Raw genomic sequence first — 24,763 nt, 5'->3', positions numbered from 1 at the left:
TCATTGCTAAACGCTGGCAGCGGGCGTTAGGCGTATTTGCTTGTGGCGCTAAACGCTCGCTGAGAGCTCCAGCTGCACTCAAATCTCCCGCGTATGGGAGTGTTCCAACACTAATTCTCACAACACAGGATTGCCAATTGAGTGGGTTCTTCACTAAATTTGGTGGAAAATCATATCAGCCCAGCGCGGCAAATCTACAGACGAGTAACTGGTGGATGTTCTTGCCCAATATAGCAGCATTTTTGCATAGCTTCACCTATCACCTGACTGATTCTTTGACCAAATAGTTGTAAATATTGCAGTTGGCAATACTCCCTTGCCAGAGTTTGAAAAAGAGATGTCCGCAGTTACCTCAATATGGCTGATCATCCCGCACGCGCCGACGTAAGTGTTAACATTCAACACTCCCTGAACGTGCATGTACGTTCGCAAGAGAGGCATACATAACCGACTCCTATAGATCTGGACCTTCTCTTTCCGGTGGTGTTTTTGGTTTTTAGCTGTGATGAATAGTTTTTGAGATACAGAGGTTAAAAGAACCCCCCCCCATTGGGCTCCCCAACTGCCCCTGAGGGGATAGTCGCGTCCAGGCTGCACGCAAGGAAAGGGTTAAGGCAGTGTCACAATGGCCGTTTTCGTCCAACCATTGGGGGTACGGGCAACGCCCGTACGCCCAACCGGGAGCGAGTTCACGGTTATCCGTAGGCTGGTGTTACACTGGGCTTTTTTCTTCCCACCGCATTGGCACCAGCTAGGGCAACTGGCAACTGAAACTTTTCCTGGTGTGCGTCACACACGGCCAAGGTCGGTTGCTCATATCCACATCCACAACGTAAACAAAGCACTTGCCCTGTATCTATATGGCGTCATCTGCTAAAGTAAGGGCTGTCGCGGCTTGTGCTGCCATTACCCAAGTTATGGACTTGCTGCTGCAGTTAAGTGGAAGCAAAAAACAGCTGTGGGTGTGGCTTGCCTGTGGTTCCTCCATGCCCGTTCTCATTGTCACCACTGCACATGCGCTGCCAACCCACTCATCTTGACTCAACCATATAAACACATGGATCGAATAACACACACACACACACACACACACACACACAGACTGTGAATAGAGAAACAATCGATAAACTGAAAATGGATGGAACTACATATGAAGACCCAACAGAGATGGCAGAAGTGATGAACAACAGCTTTCAAAAAGTTTTCACAAAGGAAAACGAATTCACACAACCACTGGGCCATGAAAGAGGAAGGGTTATGCAGGAGATACAGTTAACGGTGCAGGAGGTCAAGGAAAGCTTGAACAAGCTGGATGTAAGAAAGGCGACAGGGCCGGATGAAGTATCAGGGTGGATCTTGAAAGAATGTAGTGAGCAACTTGCAGAGAAACTGCACTCCAAAATGAGTGCCTCCCTGAGTGAAGGAAGGGTACTGCAAGATTGGAAGAGAGCAAACATAGTACCAATATATAAAGGAGGAAAGACAGAGGACCCATTAAATTATAGACCGGTATCACTCACGTGTGGTTGCGAAGATATGTGAGAGGCTAGTTAAAAACAGGTGGTCATTTTTTTTAGAAAGGGAGAGAATTATTTCGAATTGCCAGTTTGTATTCAGGAGAGGGAGATCTTGTGTCACCAACTTATGATATTACTCAAGGGTGACAGATTTAATACAAGAGAGAGAAGGCTGGGGGGATGGAGTGTACCTGGAATTGAAAAAGGCATTTGACAAAGTACCGCACAGTAGACTAATTTCGAAAATTAAAAATGAGGGTGGAGTGGGTGATGGACTGATTAAGTGGCTGGAGGACTTCCTAACTAACAGGGAAATGAGGACAATAATCAAGGACAAGGTTTCCAACTGGTGCCCAGTGAGGAGTGGGGTCCCACAAGTTTCAGTGCTGGCACCAATAATGTTTGCTGTTTATATAAATGTGAGTTTGTTTGCAGATGATGCAAAGCTATTGAGACGAGTCAATGATGTGAAAGACTCTGAGGCATTGCAGAGGGACCTGGACAAGATATGGGAGTGAAGTGGTACATGGCAGATGGAATTCAACCTTGGGAAATGTAAAAAAATAGAGTTTGGTAGGAGTGGTAGAAGATGTGAATATGATTATAAGATGGGAAGTGAGATAATATGCAGAGGAGTGGAAGAAAAAGATTTGGGAGTGACTATCTCAGAGAACATGTCACCGGACAAACACATCAACAGGATAACGGGACAAACTGTGAATTTGCTGAGGAACATAAGGACGGCATTTGTGTATTTGGACGAAGAGATGATGAAGAAAATAATAGTTACAATGATAAGGCCAAAGTTGGAGTATGCAGCAGTGGTCTGGTCTCCTCACGAAAAGAAGAACATAAGAAAGCTGGAAAGAGTACAGAAAGCAGCAACTAAGATGGTACCAGAACTTAGGGATCGGACTTATGAGGGGAGACTCAATAGCATGGGGCTCACAACCCTGGAGAGAAGAGAAAGAGGAGACCTGATAGTAGTGTACAAAGTGGCGAGCAGGGTGGAGAATCTGAACAGAGAGGACCTGTGTGTGTGGAGCAAGAGAGAAACGAGAGGACATGGAAAGAAGTTGAGGGCGACCAAGTGTAGGCGAGATGTGAAAAAGTTTAGCTTCCCAAAAAGAAGCATTGAGCTATGGAATGGATTGGAGGAGGAGGTGGTTTGTGCAAGAAACATTCATGATTTTAAGGAAAAGTTGAATAAGAGAGGATATGGAGACGGGACAGCGCGAGCGTTGCTCTTTTCCCGTATGTCACAACTAGGTAAAAACTAGGTAAATACACACACACATACACCAGACTCATTAGGAACCATTGCAGATGTTTCTGACAAACAGAAACGACTTCACCATTTTTTGAGTATGTTAGAACGTATTTGGTGAGTGGCTCACATGAACCAAACCTAGCTCTTGGCAAGAAGAGAGCAGTCGTCTTTAGCACTGCTCTCTTTTTGCCATTGGGTATGTTTGGTTTGTATGAACCACTCACGAAATAAGTTCTGACACACTCTAGGAAATGGCAAAGCCATTTTCGTTTGTGAGAAACATCTGCCATGGTTCATGGCGTATCTGGTGTGAACGTGCGTGTGTGTTGTAGTGTGTGTCTTTGTTGTTACTTGATCCATGTGTTTATGTGGTTGGAGTCTAGATGGGTGGGTTTGCCGCTCGTGCGCAATGGTGACAATGAGAACTGGCACGGAGGAACCGTAGACACGCCACACCTACAACCGCTTCTTCCTTCCATTTAACTGCGGCAACAAGTCCATAACTTGGGTAATGGCAGCACAAGCCGCGACAGCCCTTACTTTAGCAGACAACGCCATGTCAGTACAGGGCAAGTGCTTTGTTTACGTTGTGGATGTGGATATGGGCAACCGACCTCGGCCGTGTGTGACGCACACCCGGAAAAGTTGGATTTGCCGGTTGCCCAAGCTGCCGCCAACGTGGTGGGAAGAAAAAGGCCCAGTGTGACACCAGGTTACGGGCAGCCGACAACTCGCTCCCGGATGGGCAGATGGGTGTTGCCAGTAGCCACAACGGTTAGAGGAAAACGGCCAGTGTGACACTGTCCCAAGGTAGTGAGGCCGGTGACCGGATGAGCGCTGGCGATGATGTCATCGGAATCACAAGCGTGTTTTCAGAGCTCGGCCAATCGTAAGGCTTCATCTGTGGCTTTAAGGGGCGCGCCTATGGGTCTCCTCCTGCGCATATGGTACGTCCAATAGCTTTGAAATTGTAGTATGTTGTTTGTTGATGTAAAGAAATGATATTCTGCGAATTTCATCAAAATCGGGTGAAGTTTAGGAGAGCGTGTTTTTCATTTTTTTGTTTCACAGGCTTTATTTTTCAGTTAATCGCTTTGAAAAAAATACCATAGAAACTTTGTTTACCTATCTACATTTTGTTGGAAGTGAATTTTTGATTTTTTGTTTTGTCTTCGAAGAAAAAAAAATACAATTTTTTGTCACTTATTATTTTCTCCACTCTGTGTCCCGTTTTCTTTTGACATTTTTGAAAATCCATTTCCAACAAAAAATCGCCCTTTAGTTGTAGTTTAAAATGATACCTTTACAAAAGTCATTCAGCCGTTTTACCGATTTTGTAAAATTATTTGAAGGTTAAAAAGATACTTTTCGAGATATCGGCTCCTAAAGATTTTTTTTACATTTCTCCCTGTCTTGCCATTTGTATTTAACTGATTGGTATGAAATTCTCACATATGACTGTATATACCTTGTTGACTTACCTCAGAATGATAAGGCATCTGGTCCCCCTTTCTAAGAAAGTATTACTCACTCGCAGGTGAGGGTGTCAGAAGGCGCCACCTTCCTCATTGTGGCCAGGTAGCGAAAAGTGCGGGAGTGCCTTGCTTCTATGCTACTCTCTTGCTTGTTTTCTGAGGTTTGGCCGCTCCATAAGCCCTCTTGATGTTGGTGACTTTTTCTGGTTGCCATGCGCTTGTACATCATTTGTCAGGACTTTTTTTTGGCTGGAGAGGAGAGAAAAGTATGACATACTTTTCCCGTCTGTCTCTCGCTTGGCACTGGCGCGGTGGCACCTCTCATCCTCCCCTGCCTCTCCGCGCGAAGAAGAGAGGATGACAGATGACAAAATTTACGAAGAAATAAAATATTCTAATGCAATTTTTACGTATATACGAATGATACCACATATGTTGACAAGAGCGTCTTATGATGCGCATGTCCGACTATTACTCTAAAGCCCCCCCAAGGGGGAGGGGTTTTAATTTTACGAAAACAAACCTCACCACATGGTAATTTAGGGTTTCCCGGCCACGCTGAGCGAAAAACATGTACTCGTCCGATTTTAAATATATTCGTCAAAAAATACCCCATAAAATGACCTATTCTCTCTTCCTGTTTTCTTCCTTTTTCCAAGGCACGTATTTTGAGATAACAAGGGAGTAAAGTAGGAAAAAAAGTGAGCTCCGGGGGGCAGCATGAGCCAGTTATATTGGTGCCACTATAAACAGTTGCCTGTGCCATGACGAGCTCAGGGCCGACCATCAGGCTCAGAGGGATAGTCTACCGGTGCCATAGCCCATATGTAAAAAAAAATAATAATAATAAAAAAAAAAAAAAAAAGCCTTTTCAGTGTTTTCAATATCTCGATTTCTCGATCCTCGAGTTTAGCACTATACCTTCGGAACGAAGCGACCCCTGTGCACATGCGTGGTGGGCAGCAGAGCAACTTCTTTCTGCGAGGAGGTATTTTTCGCAACACCGGCCTGCGAATTGGACCATGCACGGCACCACCATGTCCCATCCTGTGCCACGTATTTCTGCTGCCCCACACCGAGTGCCAAATAAATTTAAGCTAACCAAACATAACTCATTCTAACCTAAAGTCCCCCTCGACCCCTTTAACCCGTAGAGTACCATTGACGCGTGTCACGCGTTAAAAGCAATTTGCAATCATATACTGTTGACGCGTCAGACGCATTTGCAAATTACAGTAATTAATCGCAATTGAAAGGACGCTCTCGTGCGCATCTGTACACTCATATGGGTACAGAGCGTCTACTTGTGAGTCAGTGTACCCTCTCCGAGGCCAATATGCCCCCAGGGGTGACGCCGACCCACTTGGAAAGTGAATTTGGGCATGGGACACAAACAAAATCAAGTCCAAAACAAAGTGAAAATGTCCAATAATCATAGTGAGGTCAGCCGAGTAGTGACCTTGAGCCAGTCACACACACACACACACACACACACACACACACACTATCATGGTTACCAAGTATTGAATTACGGAACCATTTTCGTACGCATAAACACTTGATTTTGCACTCAAAAACAGTGTATATCGACTGGCTGTACATGCTTTTAGCACTTTAAGGCACAAAAAACAATTTATACTCGTATATATATAAAACAAATACATACCAAGGCACGGGACGGCAACTTCTGGGCCGTGGAAAGGGTGAGCCACAAGCGGACGGGGGTAGGTAGCTGCGGAGCATATATGGGCGATGGTGAATGGAATGAACCTATTTTCCTTGTTACTGGGGTCATTTTGAAGGGATTTAGCCAATAAAATTTTTTACTCCCAGTGCGGTACTGGGTGCCACTTTTATATCACATAGGGTGGTACGCTACGGGTTAAGCTGTGTCAGTACCGACACTCACAGACACTAGGCTACTTTCCATTACATTTTTCCTGAACTGATGCATAAAAGTTTTTTTTATGGTATAAATACGTTTTTAATTTGAATGGAAACCACGAGGGGGAATATATTTCATCAGGTGGGATGAAAAAAACTACGGTAACCTAAGGATGAGACAGCAGATAAAGTGGGGAGGGCGAGGTGGCTAGCAGACCCTGTTGTGGTTATCAGGAATGAGTGGTTCAAAAACTTGGCCACAGCCTCTCTGACCTCGCCCAGAGAGGGTGGGTTTTTGTCAATGTGTGGGTCAGCATCCGCCACCTGCAACCCAGCAACTGGAAGCCGCTCACATGGAGGGTCCGCCATGTACAGCTGCTCAAAGTACTCACCCCAACGAGCCCTTTGCCCATCCATGTCCGACACGAGGTAGCCGTTGGCTGTTTGGATAGCGCTCACCTGAGAGGAAGACTTAGAGCGGAGCTTCTCCAGGGCTCGGTAGGCAGGTCGGAGGTCATTCGCATTTAAATGGCCCTCGACCTCCTCGGTGAGACCCCTGACATACCTCTCCTTGTCTCTCCTCAGGAGAGCTCTAGGACTACTTGACAGAGCCCTTTATTGGTCCCGGTTCCCAGCAAGTCTGACAGCACAACTCTCCTCAATATTCTCCAGCGTCTCCACCAAGGCAAAGCCATTCCTAGATCTTGGACGCTCTCCAATGCACTCCTTGGTAATTTGCAGTCTCACGTTAGTTAGCAAAAACGCTAATCAGCTAACAAAAAAGTAAGCTTCGCTAATTAGCGGTTAGTGGATTAGCGGAACCATGCCCATCACTGACCATTTAGTATCTTAGCAGTACTTTGTCCCCAGAGAAATCATGTCTGATTATTATCCTTTTTTTCTCCATAATGAAATGGCCCATGCTCAATTCTTTCCATGATTTTTGTATGTTAATAAATTCATATTTAATTTTAAGATTTCTTTCCCATGACCTAAGTAATAAATTACATTGGAAAAATAATTCAATTAACCCTCTCGCGCACCGTAAGTTTCTGTTCCACTCATCATGCATTTCTCAGGCCCGACCGGCCTTTTTTTGCCGCCGCGATACTCTACATTCCCGGACGTATTGTACCCTCACAGATATATCGTACATCAATAAATTTGGTATCAATGGCTTCGTAAAAACTTGTACTAGAACATGTGCAAATAAAAATAGAGGAAAATTTATATATAAACAATGCAAACTTGTTTCAAGTCTCCGTATAGAGTATTGTAGACAGTAAATCCGAAGTACCAACTCTTCCCCACTCACTAGCTCGAAATTTTGTGGGCCAACTTTTTTAGCCGAATATATGTTTTGAAGCGGAATTTAGTGAGGATTCTTATGGTATCCTCAAAATCCTCATACGCCTATTAGTTCCCGAGTTACACCGAGAAAACTATTTTTTTCCTCTCCCATCAGAGTAGGCTGACAACTAAAAATCGCTCCAAGCTCCTCATCTATGCGCCTTAGAAAGGTTGCTGTATGTTACCATTAAGAAACTTATCCCAACAAATGATGCTACCAAATTTGACGCACTTTCACCGAAAACTTAATTTTTAATCAATTTTTTTTAACTTTTATGACGTGTTTCGCGTCATCGTGCGCCAGGATCTTTTACCCTTTGATGATGCGAAACGCGTCATCGTGCACGAGAGGGTTAGGCACAAAATCAGTTTATTATGAGCTTTGGCTATTATAATTGTGTAGTTTTGAAGTATTATACCAAGCTTTTTCTCTCCATTCCTTCTTGCTGACTTTGCTTGAGTTTTTTCCAGAGTTGTATAATGGTGTACTGTGGAGTCTGTAAGGGTAGCTACTGTATCACCATGTTGATTTTTTTATTCCTTATCGTGTACTGTGTTTCAGGTTCACAATCTAAATGAAGGTGGCTCTATGATGCACTGCACACTGGCTCGAGTCCGACGCTGGATGTATTTGATGTGTCAACACATTGGTGTGTGCAAGAACTTTGGGGTGACACCTGTGAGGGGGAAGCATTGCCCTCTGGAGGAGGATGCCCAAGTGGCAGTGATGAATCTACCAGTGAGTTCTATGTTAGTTTTTACCTTTTTTATTTACTCAAAATATGCTTAGATGTTGATGGCGATGTGATCTGCCATTTGGTAGTCTGAGAATATTATAATCTGTAGAGTATGAGTGCTACTAATTTAATTTATGGGCTTTCACTTTGTTTACTTTTGAAGTAAAGAAGACTGATCAAAAGCAAATGGTGGACTTTAAGAGGTTGAAAAATGCTGGTTAGAGAAGAAGTTGATGCTTCATATCAACTAATTCTGCCTAACTCTTCAATACTGTTTTTCACTTTTCTTGGCAATATGGAAATGCTCTAGCCATCCACAACTGATATTATTTTCTGCAGTAAATGAACAGACATTATCTAATCAGGGACACGGGGGTTGAGTGGTCAGCATGCAGGTGTAGCATCCAGGAGGACACAGGCTCGCACCTATATTATCACGCTGATTGCTCCTCTGATCTTGCTAATTGCATGCCTCCCCCCATCCCGCGGCCCCGTTGAACATGACTTTCTGCTCTTACTCATGCCTGTTCTGTCCAAATCCCTTATGCAAGAGTTAACCAGCATCTTCATTCTTTTATCCCTTCTGCTGGTAAACTCTGGAACAGCCTTCCTTTGTCTGAATATCTCCCTGCCTACGACTTGAACTCTTTCAAGAGGAGAGTATCAAGACACGTCTCCACCTGGATTTGACCTCTTGTCTGGCCTCTCATTCTGTTTTTCTTTTGTCATGAAGACCATCCATCAACCCAAACTCTTAGATTCTCTCAATAAAGAGGATCAGAGAGGAGCTCTGGGGGCAACATGAGCCAAGCAAGATGGTGCCTCTATATACACTTGCGTGCACCATAACAGGCTGGGGCGACTTCCAGACCCCACCAAGAAAGCCTATTGGTTCTTATATAGTATATATTCACCATTGAAAGGCATGAAAGAGTGAAGGTATTGGTTAACTCTTGCATTACCAAGTAGGGCACCATTGAGATGAGCCTCAGCAGAGTTTTGTGCAATTGCCTTCCTTTTCCTTCCTTCCTACCTTTGCTGTGATGCCCCCCTCTAGGAAGGGCAAAATACAGCAGAGCCAATCCTGTTCCAGAGTTTACCTGTGAAAGGGAAGGAAAATTAAGATACTGGTTATTCTCATATTAGTAAGATGAACAGCATTGGCTAAAGTAAAAAGTCAAGTGTAACAGGGCTGTACTACCAAAATATGGATCTCTTTATTTAAAATAGTGAATCAAGATACAAAATATGCATTTTTACAGGAGATGATGTTTGTGACGGACGAAGCAGTTGTGTGGAAGGATGGCTTAGGGGCTGCAGACATGTTACAGCAGCAGGAAGTGAGAGGCAAGGTAAGGCAATGAATGTGACTATATAACCTGTCCATTTTAGCAGTGAAATGACTTTTGACATCTCTGCCACCAGAGATTGTTAATTGCAGTATTATACTTGAATCAATAGGGCATGAGGAAACTGTCTTACCAATTGTTTGCTTGTTTTGTTTGTTTCATTATTACCTTCTTCACATTAGTCTTCTTTTCTACCTTGCTACGAGTCAGTTTGCTCCTGACTGGTGGCAGATACCCACTGCAATCTGTGATCAGTTGTATCCAAATTCTTCACTTACGCTTTTTGCCCTCACTGCTTGTTTCTCTGGCTCCATCCCAAAGTTACATTGGTGACCCCTGGGTGACATAAGAAGTGGTGTGGATATGTAGCCTGACACCTTACACACACCAAATGAACTGTGTTGGCTATACAGACATCACCACACGGGCCACCCAGTGAACTGTCAAAACAGTTCTTTTCATGGCGTGTAAAAATTTTTAGGGCCAAAGCCATTGGCGTCAATTTGAGCAAAAATATTACTTTTAAATAGTTATATTCACTCCAATCGCGTCATTTTTTGTTTGAGGGTGTTTCCTTATCCTCTCCGAAATTAACTAATTGGGAACACTCCACGTGCACATATTTGAGTGCGGTTGAGAAAACAAAGACAGTTTCCGGTCACTCTCATCAGTCAATCTGCACGTCTCGCTACTGTGGGCTTTTAACTTTTTGTGGGCTTCCGCGCACCCATGCGGCCCACCCCCATAACAGTGATAATAACGTTATATAGTGCAACACAGTGATTTGAATTGGTGTAATTTGTATTCTATTCTCTTTACAGGCAGTAGCATATTATATTTTGTGAATTACGTAAGGACGTAAATACGTAATGGCACGGAGGCCCCTGAAGGCTGAGGAATATTACCCACTCTTGTACTCAGACAGTGAAAGTAGTGGTGAGAGTGAAACAGAAAGCATTCTCCACTTTGCCAGAGAAAGTGATGAGAGTGAAAAAGACTTAGATTCAGAAGGAAATGAAGGCACGGAATGGGACAGCGTGGAGGACAGGACAGGACAGGACAGGAATCGTACTTCCGTCCCCGCTGGACCCGCTTTCTCCTCCCCGACTCAATATTTTTACTTTTCCGCAAATATTTCATGGTGCTAATTTTCTGATTGGAGATTTAAAGGAACTATAAGAATCCTGATGAAATTCTGCTATTATAAATACATCCTCCTTGAAAAATTAACCCACAAAGTTTTTAGTTATGGAGGTAAGAACATGACCTAAGTAGAAAAGTTGTTTTTGTGCACTTTATTCCATGTCCATAAACGGTCCTATGAATTACTATTATTATTTCTTTATTGATTCATGAAAAACTACAACAAATAAGGAAGCCATTGATATTATATATAATGATAAGTGCAGGTTTTTGGGAAGAAAGTACATAGCTGAGAAACAAAATTTTTCGGCGCGCTAAAAAAAACTGCATCGACCGGCAGGAGACCCAATGTTTGAAATGAGCGCGGAAAAGAAAACTTATTGAAACTTGAAAGGGTTAAACTGCAAACCTCTCCGCAAACATAAACAAGGCGGCGATCGCTTTTACAGCAATAACGGCAGCTCTTCTAAACCTAAAGTAACAGTGTATAACTGTAGTAGTTACCACTACAGTACCCTCTCGAGTTTCGCGCTTGCTTCATTCCGAAGGTATGGCGCTAAACTCGAGGATTGCGAAACTTGAGGTATTGAAATACGTATAAAAGTGCTTATTGGTTCCGACCCGTGGAAAATAATGACCTTTTCCGACTTTACTCTCTTGTTATCACAAGTTTTTCGACTTTACTCCCTTGTTATCTCAAAATACGTACCTTGTTAATAGGCAGAAAATGGTAAGTAAGAACAGATCGTTTTTAAGCCCCAGTTGAAGGCGGCTGCCTTACAATTGGCTGGCAGTTCTGAATACATGCTTGTGATCCATGTGGTGTCGTCTGCTAAAGTAAGGGCGGTTGCTCGCGGTCACCCGTGGGACAGTTGGACAAACCTATATTTTTCTGGTAGTTTTCTGTGTGTTATGAAATAATCTGCTAACTCTTTCTGTTGGAAATCATGAAATCACTAATATCATGATTGACTTTTCAATGCCTATTGAACGTAAACCGCTGCTGCTGCCGCAAAATAGCTCGCAAAGAGGTTCAACTTGCTTACTGTTTCCACATTTCCCTCACCGTTCACAAAGATCACAAGCGGACAGACTAGAACAAAACCAGACAAATTAATACTTTTAATGCTGTGTATTCCTACAGCACGCATACATGGTGGACAGCAGAATGACTAATTTCATCGGGGAGATATTTCCCGCAACACCGGCCAGAGTAGTGGACCACCTTCTTCTTTTGACCTGTAATGCTTTGTATTGCTTCTTAGGTCCTCCTCCTCCACATTTTTATGCTTCACAACATGCACTTAAGTCCGCTTTCACAGTCATTTTGTTTGTTTTGATCGTTACCAATGGCGGCGATCGCTGCTTTAATATTTCCAAGTGAAACTGGCCGATCGGGTAGTGGCGGCTTCGGGGTTAGCCTAACCCCGCACTTACCACACACTCTCAACACTTCCCGCTTCGTCTGCAGCCGCCACTACCCCATCGGCCAGTTTCACGTGAAATACTAAGCGGCGATTACCACCATTGGCAACGATCAAAACAAACAAGGTGACTGTGAAAGCAGCCCTTAGTTACTTAACAGTGCACACTTGTACACTTCACCCTGAACTTAGGTGTTTTTCTGTCCTTTTCTTTCCCCTCGTACTCACGCTCGTACTCACAACCATTTCCCATTCATAAGGACAATCAACTACTCGCTCCTGGTTGGGCATACGGGCAACCGCGGCTGTCCATAGCCCCAATGGTTGGACACCGCCTTTTAAGGCAGCACGCATGACACCGACGGTAGGTAGACGTGACCCGTACATGTCAAAGCAACGCGAAACTCGTGGCGGTAATGCGCGAAAGTCGTGATGGTAAGAATTTAGGACTAAGCGCTAAACTCGAGGATCGCGAAACTTGGATAGCGTGAAACTCGAGAGGGTACTGTACTTCATATAAAATGGCACCAGTCAGGAAGAAAATTAAGTGACTTAATGATTGTAACTAAACAAACTAGTGGACGGTTGTGCACCAAACCTGAGAACACGCGCAAGACACGTTATGTTTCCTTAGTAGACAGGGATCATTGAGGTAAGACGGACCTTCTTCATAAAACTCTTTAATTTTGTTTGATTGATAAACACAAACAATATATGGATAATATTGACGAGATATTGAGAAGGTAGGTTATTCGATATTTACAAGTGCCTGTTTCTCCATTTTGCACAAATATTGAAGCACATTCAAGTTTAAAATTTCACACTTTCTTATGTTTTAGAAATGTACTAGAATATTACAACAACTAGACTTATGATGTAGAATAATAATAAAGAAATATGATTCACTAACGTTATACCCGTTACCCCTCTGAATGTCGCCGTTTCCGCCGTGTTTGTTTACATCTCAAAGCAGTACCCTCGAGTCTATAATTAAAGATGGACCAATTCTGGTAGGTCCCATTAAATATTAAGAGTTTTAAATGTAAAGTATTGGCATTTGATAAGGATCTGAATACTTGTGAAACTTTAATAATGACCTGATAGTGAAGAGGGCTGCGAACATCGGGCAAAAAACCTTCACCTGACACTCGTGCTTCAAATCCGTTTATTATATATTTTTTTATATAATGGCTTCCGAAACTGGGGGGTGCGTCTTATAAGCCATCAAATACGGTAACTAGCATTCTTAGTTTTTTTTAAACTCAAATGTTAACATGGAATGACTACAGTGACTGAGTGAAAATTCATTGGTGTTTACGAGTAATCACTGATTTCAGATTTTTTCTCTCTCTCTCTCTCTCTCTCTCTCTCTCTCTCTCCCACCCAGATAATGAGGACTTCATCCCCTCTCCTTGCTGCTAGTAGAGGTACAGTCACAAGACAGGAGGGTCTGAACTCTCCCTCGACCATTTCTTGTGTCAGTGCGCTGCCCCAGCTATGAAGCAATGAGGAGTGAGGTAAGACAGTGGATGAACGGAAGAGATTAAAGCATTTTACACACACACACACACACACATATATGACACACACACACACACACACACACACACGGCCCAGTAGCTCAGGGGTAGTCTGGCTCACAACCATAAGGACCGGGGTTCAATGGCCGGGTGAAGATAAGTTGGGTTTATCTTCTTTCATGTGTAGCCCCTGTTCACCTAGTAGTGAGCAGTACGCGACATCAGGCAAGGAGTTGTGACCTCGTTGTCGTGGTGTGTTGTGTGTGAATGGTCTCAGTCCTACCCAAAGATCGGTACTACGAGCTCTGTGCTCTTCCGTAGGGGAACGGCTGGCTGTCTCGAGAGAGACCCGCAGCAGACCAAGAGGTGAATTACACACACACACACACACACACACACACACACACACACACACACACACACACACACACACACACACACACACACACACACACACACACACACACACACACACACACACAAGAGATTGATTTTGAAGGTTTCTCGGATGACATGGAGAGGCACAGAGACCGAGACATTATGTTGAGAAAGAGACTTATGGACTTGGAAAGGGAGATGACGGATATGAAAGATAGATTGGGGATGTTGGAGAGAGAGGTGGACGTCCTGAATATATATATATATATATATATATATATATATATATATATATATATATATATATATATATATATATATATATATACACATATGTATATACACTGTCAAGTCGCGTATGATGCGGGTTCGTAAGGCGCGGTTTCCTATGACGCGGTATGGTTTCAAATCACGCGGGTAAAACCATCTATGACGTGGTTCGTGGTCTCCCCTGAGGTGCATTTGAGAGAGCGACTCGGGCCGCCCCGGGTGCCCAGACCTCCTGGTACCCTCTATCAAACGCTTTTGTGCGCCTCTCAGTTAAGCCTCATCATTTGCTGATGAAGTCATCAGAGCACAGAGGCGCTCCACCTCTCCAAACCGGGCTGGAGCGGGCGGTCCGAGTTGGCAACTCGTGCTGCGGCGTCACGCATTTGAGAGCACCTGGGGCGGTCCCAGCAAGCCTGCTGGGAAACCCAGGGGCATGATTCGCCCACGTATGTAAGCACAGGTGGGATAAAATGGCGGCTAGCCAGTACCAAATTGTATTTTCCCCATACGTACTGAGTGAAAAAGTGGATGTTGGTGGTGGTTGAGTGGATAAAGAGGTGAGCGTGGGGTCGGACTGAACAACATCAAACGTCAGATAATGCCTACCGGTGCTGTCGTGCTAGAATGAACAAAAAATAAATAAATAAATAAAAAAAATGGGTGTGGGTGGGGCAAAATGGCAAAGGTCAGAACCAAATTGTATTTTTTCCATAGGTTTAGTTATTCCTATGGCACGGCTGTTGCTCAGAACCAATTAACCGCGTCATACGCGACTCGACTGTATATACTATATATACATACACTCGGCCCTCGATTTAACGGACTCCGATTTAATGAATTTCGGATTTAACAGACCACAAAATCTCAACGGACAAATACCCGGCAATGGAGAAATACCCAGCAACGGACAGAATGTCCGTTGCCGGGTAGATTTGTTCGGTGTGACACCGGCTCTAGAAACGTCAAAACCCTAAAATAATAGCAATATTACACAAAGGATATATTTCATCAAAACTGCTTGTATTGCCTCCCTTAAGGAGGTCGAGGAGGGTGAAGCCCCCCTCCCCCCTCCTGGTAGGTAGGTTAGGTCAAGTTAGGTCTGGTTAAACCAGTGACACCTCAAGTAACGGATGGCGGACTCTTGATTTTGCGGCACCCTTGTCATTAAGCTGTGAATTTTGGAAAATCTACTGCTTTGGTGCTTTGGTCCTTTCTGCATTTGCTCGGTCCATCGAAAAAAATGGAGGACAGTTAGCCGATGTGGGTAATGCAAATATGAATGAGTTTTAAGTGGAGGTTAAATAGATTTATGGACGGGAAAGATGCCTGGTGAATAATTGATTCTCACAAGCTGCCATGTGTAGGCTGACCAACTTCCTTCTTGAATACTTTCTTATCCTTGTGAATACCTGTTTATTAAACATATAATGATTTAACAGTGAAGAAGCAGAGGAAGAGTAGAGGGACAGGCTTCTGGTGCCAGACACTGCAATCAACACAATGATGAGAAGTGAAAGGTTACTTTTGGGATAATGTGCATGATTATGATAGAAATCTGGAAAAGAAAATTTAATTACTCATAACGATATATATATATATATATATATATATATATATATATATATATATATATATATATATATATATATATATATATATATATATATATATATATATAAAAGAAATAATATTCATTTAATTTATGTAAGCATTATAAAAATCCATGAAACAATTTAGAGTTTGTTCAGTTGTACTTAGCTGCAGTTAAGGCTGTTAATGGAAATTATGGATTGTTAAAGTAGCTAAAAGCAGACTACACATCTTTAAGTTTGATGTAACTCAATATAAATGTAGATTTTTACATTGATTTAGAGTGCCTTGATATAATGGAAAAAGTTGCTGTTTCTTACAGGTGCAGGGCCATTTCTTTTCAAATAATTGTTAATGTATTTCCAGTCCATACATGTGTGCCTGAACTACTATGATTTCTTATTGGGCATAGCATAAGTTAATTATTTTTAATGTTTTCATACTTCGAAGATATGTATCTTTAGTTGACTTTTATTATCGAGGCAAAAATGCAGTTGCCCATAGAGGTGTCCTTTCCATGGAAAGTTTCCTACTACCTTATTGATTGATTAGACAATGTCTGAATGCATCATTTTATTTCAAATAATTGCTAGGTAATGTGAAGCAAAACTTATTTACCAACTCAAGTTTCTCTCTCCAGTATATGCTACGTAAATCAAAAATGATAACGAGTGGATATTATTGAATAATGTGGAGTTAAGTTTTGATTTATTGACATTAGTTGCCTGAGTCAGCAGCACAAGCATGTGTTCAGATGCACACTAAAATTTACATGATATGTATTTTTAACATAATTTCATGCAAATTGGAAAACAATCCATGACTCCCGTTATAATTGATTAATTTCATAATTACAGTTGGAAAAATAATATTAAGGTATAGTTTAATCTCATGTATTGTGATCTGCAGAATAGGTGTACAGAATAGCCTGCTGCTAGAATGGATACTTTCATGCTCTGATCTAGTAAATTCTGGACTAGGAAAAAACATTATAATTACATGTGTTTACTGCAACTTATCTCAGTCTATGTTGCAGTATGTGAAAAATACTTATGAAGTACCATGCATCCAAACACATGATTATATTGCTTGCATTAACAACTTGGGTGACTGATGTCAACAGATATAGACTTACCAGCTTATTATTTTGTAATCGCAATTTGCTACCATTTTTAATTGACATAACATATATGAAGGGGAGAAACTTGAGCTAGTAAATATGTGCTGGTTCACATACCTAACCATTCTTGAAATATATATATATATATATATATATATATATATATATATATATATATATATATATATATATATATATATATATATATATTTTTTTTTTTTGGGGGGGGGGGGACGACATCATATAATCAACCCATAAGGTAGCAGGAAACTACCCTACCTTTGTGTAGGACAGCTTAAGAATTTAGAGTACATCCTCATTTGTAAGAATTTGAAATAAACTTAGAATTAAATCATTTTATTTCTGAATTGAGAATCATGAAATCGATGTCTTTTTATGTGCTATGCAGTCTGACAGGCCATTTCCCATATGCAGTGTATGTTTGACAATTTATATGTACTACCATACAATCTAGGACTCGCATCTGAAAAAAACTATCCTGGAAAATTTAGATAAGGAATGAAAATGTACTGTGGCAAAAATTTTCTAATCAGTGTTATTTATTTATTTATTTTTTATTTATTTATTTATTTATTTTTTTTACGTCATTGCCTGTTGCGCCGGTAGGCATCTTCCTGGTGGGGCCTAATGGTCGGCCCAAGGCTACTTCCAGGTGAGGCCTGATGGTCGGCCCAGCCTGTTCTGGCGCAGGCGAGTGTTTTTAGTGGCGCCATCTTGCATTGGCTCATGCTGCCCCCCAGAACTCGTTCTTGATTCGCTTGGACGGCTTCCTCTAGAGTCCGGGTTGATGGGTGGTCTCCAGGACAGCATGTGGGTAGTTTTAAGCCACTCGGCGGTGACTGAAAAATCCGAGTGGTAGCGTGGGGATTCGAACCCGCGTCGTCCATCACGCGGTGAATGTGAGCCCAGTACGCTACCAGTTCGGCCACCGCCTACCCATTCAAATAAAAAAAACATTCAAAATAAAGAGGAAAGAAAATTGACGACTTTGAGGTACGAAAAGCATATTTTTTGGTCCACGAAAGAGCTAGTGCACTTGCTAGCGATTGAGGACTCGATCGCGCTCCAGGGACAACCCTGGATAAAACCGGCAACCTTATCCCACATCTGAATATAATGAATCCAGGCTGCACTTGAAATTTCTAACCCAACGAGGCAGAAAGGAACACGTCTGGCAGTCCCGCGCCATCCCACAGACCTCCCTCACACACCCCGCCAGCTCATTCCTATCCCAGAGGAGAACTACCCCGGGGACTGGAGGCTTTGAACTTGGTGGGGACGGAAGGGTGGGAGGCTGAAGGCCGTGCACTTGCTCTTTCGTGGACCTAAAAATATGCTTTTCGTACCTCAAAGCCGTCATTTTAGGTCCTCTCTGAGGTATAGTCTATCGATTTTAACTTAAGCCCTTGGGGGCGACTCAGGGATTCCCCACGAAACCGCGCTGGTGCCACATCACTCCATTACTCTCCTTAGAGAGGGTCGCTACCTCTCTCTCTCTCTCTCTCATTCCTTCTTATATTCACATTCACTCATTTTCATCTTTCATTCTCTCTCTCTCTCTCTCTCTCTCTCTCTCTCTCCTTATCATTCCCCCTCATTTTTATTCTCTCATTCTCTCTTTCATTCTCATTCTCATTACCTCTCTTTTCTCATTCTCATAATCATTCTCCCTCTTGCTCATTCTCTAATTCTCTTTCTCTCTCATTCTTATTCCATCTTATTCTCACTCTCATTTTGTCTTTCTCATTCCCACTCTCATTCTCATTCTTGCTTCCCATTCTCTCTCTCATTCTTATTATCATTCTCCCTCATTCTCATTCTCTCATTCTTATTTGATCTTATTCCCACTCATTCTCTCTCTCTCTCTCTCTCTCTCTCTCTCTCTCTCTCTCTCTCTCTTACAGGAGTTATCTTCTATTATTTATTACACTTGTAAGTTTTTTTTATTTTTTTTTATTATTATCTATGGTGATCAAACCATCTCCACCACTCCACAACCATTTCTCTCCCTAAAAACATGTAACCATCCCCTCTCAGTAATGGGTGCCTGACCTGTATGTTGCATTTTCTCCATTTACTAGTTAATATACATCTAATGATGACATGCATGATAATGTAACACGATTGGTTGACGTCAAGTCAAATATAGACTATTATTTGCGTATGGGCAAGTTTTTCTCCTTCCTGCCCCAATACTTCTTTCTGTTTACTTGTAGTGAGTTTTGATCAAATCTGAGATGCTCTATATAGAAGGCTGTACATGCTTCTACATTAAAAATAAGACCATGGTCAATATATAATGAAAATTATACAGAGGGAGTGTGAGGGATCAAGGTGGGTGTGGAACATCTCAGCTTCTGCGGAATAAAGACAAGGAAAAGCTGGTGTTTTCTATTAAAACCTATACTTACATCCTTAGTGCATATACTGCAGCAGTTGAATAACTAAAAACATACGATATGTGGCAGAAATAAGGCAGACAAAAGCTCATTTACGCTGACGATCTAGGAGTGAAAAATGCAATGTTTTGGGTGGAATTGCTGGCTCCGCCCACCGGCTAAGCTCTGCCCCCCTTGTTTCACCCCACAGTGAAGAGCGACCCGCTGAGGGCCACTCCATGTATTATTCCTCCAAGGTTCAAACCTTCGTAAATATGCATCCTGGCCAGCTATTGGTGCACACCCCACCCCCAGCTGTTCATTCTTCCTTTCGAGCAGTTTGATAAATAGGAATCTTGGAAAACCTAGGAAAGGTAACTGTGCTATCCCAGGTGTCATACTGGTCCTGTATCCCGGGGTAGTGGATTCTCACCCACTACAGGCTCAAAGATCAAAGATGAGCACGAAGGTCACACTCATCTATAGCATATGTCCTCAGCTTTACCTTTACCTTTACAAGACCACCAAGCATGTTCCACTCATCCACTACTCTATTAGTAATTGAATTCTTCACTGTCTTTGTTAAATCTAAACTTCTGTAACTTAAATTCAAATGGACGTGATTTTGTTGCACTATAATTAGATTATGTGGTTATTATTCAAACAAAATTGAAATAAAGTCTTAGGACAAAATTCATTTCAAAACTTACTGAGCTTTTTTCTTCTTTAGTCTTCTTTTAAGGGTTCTCAACTATTGATCCAAACTAAATGAAATTTTTACATTGAAATTACTCTATATTTTCCAATAACTCGTAACATTTTCAGCACACTTAATCCTTAACCTATTTCCGCCTGGTGAAGCCTGGCAACTAATTTTTCATCAAGTGAAGCCTGTCATTTCCATGGTTCGTGTCATGATGGGTCATGGCATCTCTGCCTTTAAATCAGGACACTGTAACACATTGGAAAATGGAGTAACTGTCAATGGAGGTCACAAGAAGGTGCTGGCAAGCAGCTACTGGCATTCAAGAGTTATAGTAATTTATTATATGTGGCCAGCAGCAGACAGTCAGTGGGTCATCACTAGGAAGCAGCAGGAGCATCAGAAACGAGTCCTGCTCGTACCATATCGTCAAACATGTACAGATATCTGTCCCTCAGCTGTCCATCCTCCTTGTTGGCCATCCTGACAATCACTTCTTGTCGATCATTGCTTATTTGGTCAATGTTTTCTTCATTTATATCAAAAAAGCTCATCACGTCCTGGTCCTCGCTCAGTACAATCGGAGCTAAAATCATACCAGAGACACAGCCAAAAGTGAGCTTGCTCATAAATTCGTGGCTAAGCTCCTCTCGAGAAAAAGGCAGTGTCATCTGTGCTGCCTGCAGCACACCGCAGAATGAGTCGAAGTAGGTGTCCAGGAATGCGTCCAAGTTGTCCCTGCGAACGTCCCCGGTGAAGCTGGAGTAGAGGAAGTAGGAGAGGTCGGCTGCCACCGAGGCTCTCCGCATCCCCTGCAGGTCCACTAGCATCACTTCGACTGGGACTCCCATTTCGTTATACCTGCGGATGAAGAGAGAGCAGAGAGGTGATGCTCCCTTACAGCTGCATAGCAATTTCCCCCTGGCACTGGCATGATCCACGGTCTCACAATCCTACTACGTATATATATATATATATATATATATATATATATATATATATATATATATATATATATATATATATATATATATATATATGTATTCTTTTGCAGCAAAGGAAACAGCTCAAAGGCAAAAAAAAACAATAATGAAAAAAATGCTGATTGCTCCTCCTATAAAACAGGGTTCAGAGGAGTGGCCGAAAGAGAGGTTAATTCCGGGGGGAGAGGTGTCCTGATACTCTCCTCTAGAAAGAGATATAATCGTAGGCAAGAGGAAATACAGATGAAGGAAGATTGTTCCAGAGTTTACCAGCATGCAGGATGAAAAAGTGAAGATGCTGGTTAACTCTTGCGTAAGGGATCTGGACACTATGGGGATGAGCTTGAGTAGAAAGTCGTGTGCAGCAGGGCCGAAGGAGGTGGGAAGGATTGCAGTTTGCAAGTTCAGAAGAGCAGTCAGCATAAAAATATCGATAGATGATAGAAAGAGTGGCAACATGGCGGCAGAATTTAAGAGGTAGGAGACAATCAGTAAGAGGAGGGGAGTTGACGAGACAAAGAGCCATAGACTCTACTCTGTCCAAGAGAGCTGTGTGAGTGGAGCCCCCCCACACATGAGATGCATACTCCGTGCGAGGGCGGACAAGGCCCCTGTATATGGACAGCAACTGTGCGAGGGAGAAGAAGTGGCGGAGATGATACAGAACGCCCAACCTCGAAGAAGCTGATTTATTGAGAGAAGAGATGTGAAGTTTCCAGTTCAGATTTTGATTTATATACATATACATGTTTATATATATATATATATATATATATATATATATATATATATATATATATATATATATATATATATATATATATATATATATATATGGCCGGAGTAGGTAGGAAGACACCTACCGAACGGGCACAAGCCACTCCCAGTGAAGTATATATGGGAGGTGAGAAGGGACCTGAAGCCCTCCAAAGACCCTTCCCATGTCCTCACTAACCGTTTCCCTATTGTCTCACCAATACCGGAGAGTAGTTCAGCATGCTCTCTAAAGACAGATCCTCTTTCTATCCACACTACACTACATTCACACAACATATACACCTTTTCCCAAAATTCAAATTTCAAAATGGCACACCTTCACCTTGCCTCAGAGTCCCCACCTGGGGGGGGAACCACAAATTCCCCCAGGGAGGACTCCCCTTCTGGCTGCCGACCTGAGAGGTGTCTTGATAACTCCTCGAACCTCTTTCTTCTCAATTTCTGCAACATTCGCTGTCTTCATTCTAATTTTCATTCTGTGGAACACCATCTCTCTTCCTCTAAACCTCACCTTCTCTTCCTCACCGAAACACAGGTTTCTGAGGCTACTGACAGCAAACTCTACTCTGTTCCCTCCTACTATCTCTATCCTAAATTTCAATCCAAAGCTGGATGTTGCGCCTACGTGTGCAACGACATCATTTGCTCTCATGCCCACGACCTTGACTCTTCTGAATTTTCCACCATCTGGCTAAGACTTCATTGTCATTCTATTACTAAATACATCTGCGCTGTTTATCTCTCACCTAACTCTACTAACTATGTAAAATTCTCTGACTACTTAAACTCTAAAGTGGAGCAAATCTTGACCCACTCTCCCTTAACTGAAATCTCCATCCTAGGAGATTTCAATGTTCACCACCAGCTTTGGCTTTCATCCTCTTTCACTGACCAGCCTGGTGAACAAGCCTACAACTTTGCTGTCCTCAACAATCTAGAGCAGTTGGTCCAGCACCTTACACGTATTCCCGATCGTCTTGGAGACAGGCCCAACATTCCAGACCTCTTCCTTACCTCAAACCCTTCTGCTTACTCTTTCAAACTGTTCTCTCCATTCGGCTCCTCCAATCACAACCTTATTTCTGTATCCTGTCCTATCGCTCCTGTACACCCTCTGGACCCACCAAAGAGGTGATGCTTCTGGCATTTTGCTTCAGCTCGGTGGGACGACCTGAGGATGTACTTTTCCGATTTCCCGTGGAATGATTATTGCTTCCAGGAGCGAGACCCCTCTGTGTGTGCTCAGCGCATCACAGAGGTGATTGTTTCTGGAATGGAGGCATACATTCCACGTACTTTCTCTACTCCTCACACTAAAAAGCCTTGGTTTAATCACGCTTGTTCTCGTGCTGTCAATGATAGAGAGGCAGCTCACAAAAGGTACCAGAGCCTTTGAACTAAAGCTAACCATGAACTTTACATTTCTGCCCAGAATCGTGCCAAATCTATTCTCCGACTAACCAAAAACTCTTTCATCAATAGAAAATGCCAAAACCTTGCTTTCTCTAACTCTTCCCGTGACTTCTGGCATCTAGCCAAAAACATTTCCTCCAACTTCACTTCTTCATCTTTCCCTCCACTCTTCAGTCCTGACGGCAACACTGCCATCTCATCTGTCTCTAAGGCTGAACTCTTCTCTCAAACTTTTTCTTAAAACTTCACTCTGGACGATTCTGGGCATATTCCTCCTACTCATCCCCCCTCTGACTCTTTTATGCCTGTTTTAAAGATTCTTCAAAATGATATTTTCTATGCCTTCTCTGGCCTCAATCCTCAGAGGGCTTATGGACCTGATGGAGTGCCTCCTATTGTCCTTAAAAACTGTGCCTCTGTGCTGTCACCCTGCCTGGTCAAACTCTTTTGCCTCTGCCTGTCAACATTTACCTTTCCTTCCTGCTGGAAGTATGCCTTCATACAGCCTGTGCCTAAGAAGGGTGACCGTTTCCAATCCCTCAAACTACCGTCCTATAGCTTTACTTTCTTGTCTATCTAAACTTTTTAATCAATCCTTAACCGGAAGATTCAAAAGCACCTCTCCACTTCTGACCTTCTATCTGATCGCCAGTATGGGTTCCGCAAGCGGCGTTCTACTGGTGATCTCCTTGCCTTCCTAACTGACTCTTGGTCATCCTCTCTTAGCCGTTTCAGTGAAACCTTTGCTATTGCACTGGACATATCAAAAGCTTTTGATAAGGTCTGGCACAAATCTTTGCTTTCCAAACTACCTTCCTATGGTTTCTATCCCTCTCTCTGTACCTTTATCTTCAGTTTCCTTTCTGACCGTTCTATTTCTGCTGTGGTAGACGGTCACTGTTCTTCCCCTAAACCTATTAACAATGGTGTCCCACAGGGTTCTGTCCTATCTCCCACACTCTTTCTGTTGTTCATTGATGATCTTTCCAAAACGAACTATCATATCCATTCTTACGCCGATGACTCCACTCTGCATTACTCAACTTCTTTTAATAGAAGACCCACCCTACAGGAACTTAACGATTTAAGGCTGGAGGCAACAGAATGCTTAGCCTCAGACCTTACTATTATTTTCAATTGGGGCAGGAGGAACCTGGTGTCCTTCAACGCCTCAAAAACACAGTTTCTCCACCTATCCACTCAACACAATCTTCCAAACACCTATCCCTTATTCTTTGACAACACTCAGCTATCACCTTCTTCAACACTAAACATCCTTGGCCTATCCTACACTCAAAATCTCAACTGGAAACTTCATATCTCATCTCTTACTAAATCAGCTTCCTCGAGGCTGGGCGTTCTGTACCGTCTCCGCCAGTTCTTCTCCCCCGCACAGTTGCTATCTATTTACAGGGGCCTTGTCCGCCCTCGTATGGAGTATGCATCTCATGTGTTGGGGGG

General features: G+C 42.6%; 2 protein-coding genes across 10 annotated transcripts in view; one reads left to right on the top strand and one right to left on the bottom strand.

Moving 5' to 3' along the window:
- LOC127004089 (protein maelstrom homolog) overlaps positions 1 to 15,903 on the top strand; it is a 33,885-nt gene extending 17,982 nt beyond the window's left edge. For 4 of the 5 annotated variants that reach the window (XM_050871419.1, XM_050871416.1, XM_050871418.1 and 1 more), the window contains 4 exons: positions 8,059 to 8,235; positions 9,496 to 9,585; positions 13,537 to 13,666; positions 15,757 to 15,903. In XM_050871419.1, coding sequence (XP_050727376.1) covers positions 8,059 to 8,235; positions 9,496 to 9,585; positions 13,537 to 13,650 — 381 coding nt within the window. In that variant the 3' untranslated portion in view covers positions 13,651 to 13,666; positions 15,757 to 15,903. Of the gene's footprint in view, positions 1 to 6,731; positions 6,877 to 8,058; positions 8,236 to 9,495; positions 9,586 to 13,536; positions 13,667 to 15,756 lie in introns of all 5 variants that reach the window. The other variant, XM_050871421.1, reaches the window with a different exon arrangement.
- Positions 15,904 to 18,608: 2,705 nt separating this feature from the next.
- LOC127004088 (uncharacterized) overlaps positions 18,609 to 24,763 on the bottom strand; it is a 31,532-nt gene continuing 25,377 nt past the window's right edge. For 2 of the 5 annotated variants that reach the window (XM_050871414.1, XM_050871415.1), the window contains exon 5: positions 18,612 to 20,990. In XM_050871414.1, coding sequence (XP_050727371.1) covers positions 20,510 to 20,990 — 481 coding nt within the window. In that variant the 3' untranslated portion in view covers positions 18,612 to 20,509. Of the gene's footprint in view, positions 20,991 to 24,763 lie in introns of all 5 variants that reach the window. The other 3 variants (XM_050871411.1, XM_050871412.1, XM_050871413.1) reach the window with 3 other exon arrangements.

This window comes from Eriocheir sinensis, chromosome 27 (genome assembly GCF_024679095.1).
Source record: "Eriocheir sinensis breed Jianghai 21 chromosome 27, ASM2467909v1, whole genome shotgun sequence".
In the NCBI taxonomy this organism is placed as follows: domain Eukaryota; kingdom Metazoa; phylum Arthropoda; class Malacostraca; order Decapoda; family Varunidae; genus Eriocheir; species Eriocheir sinensis.
This window is presented reverse-complemented; position numbering and strand designations above follow the sequence as displayed.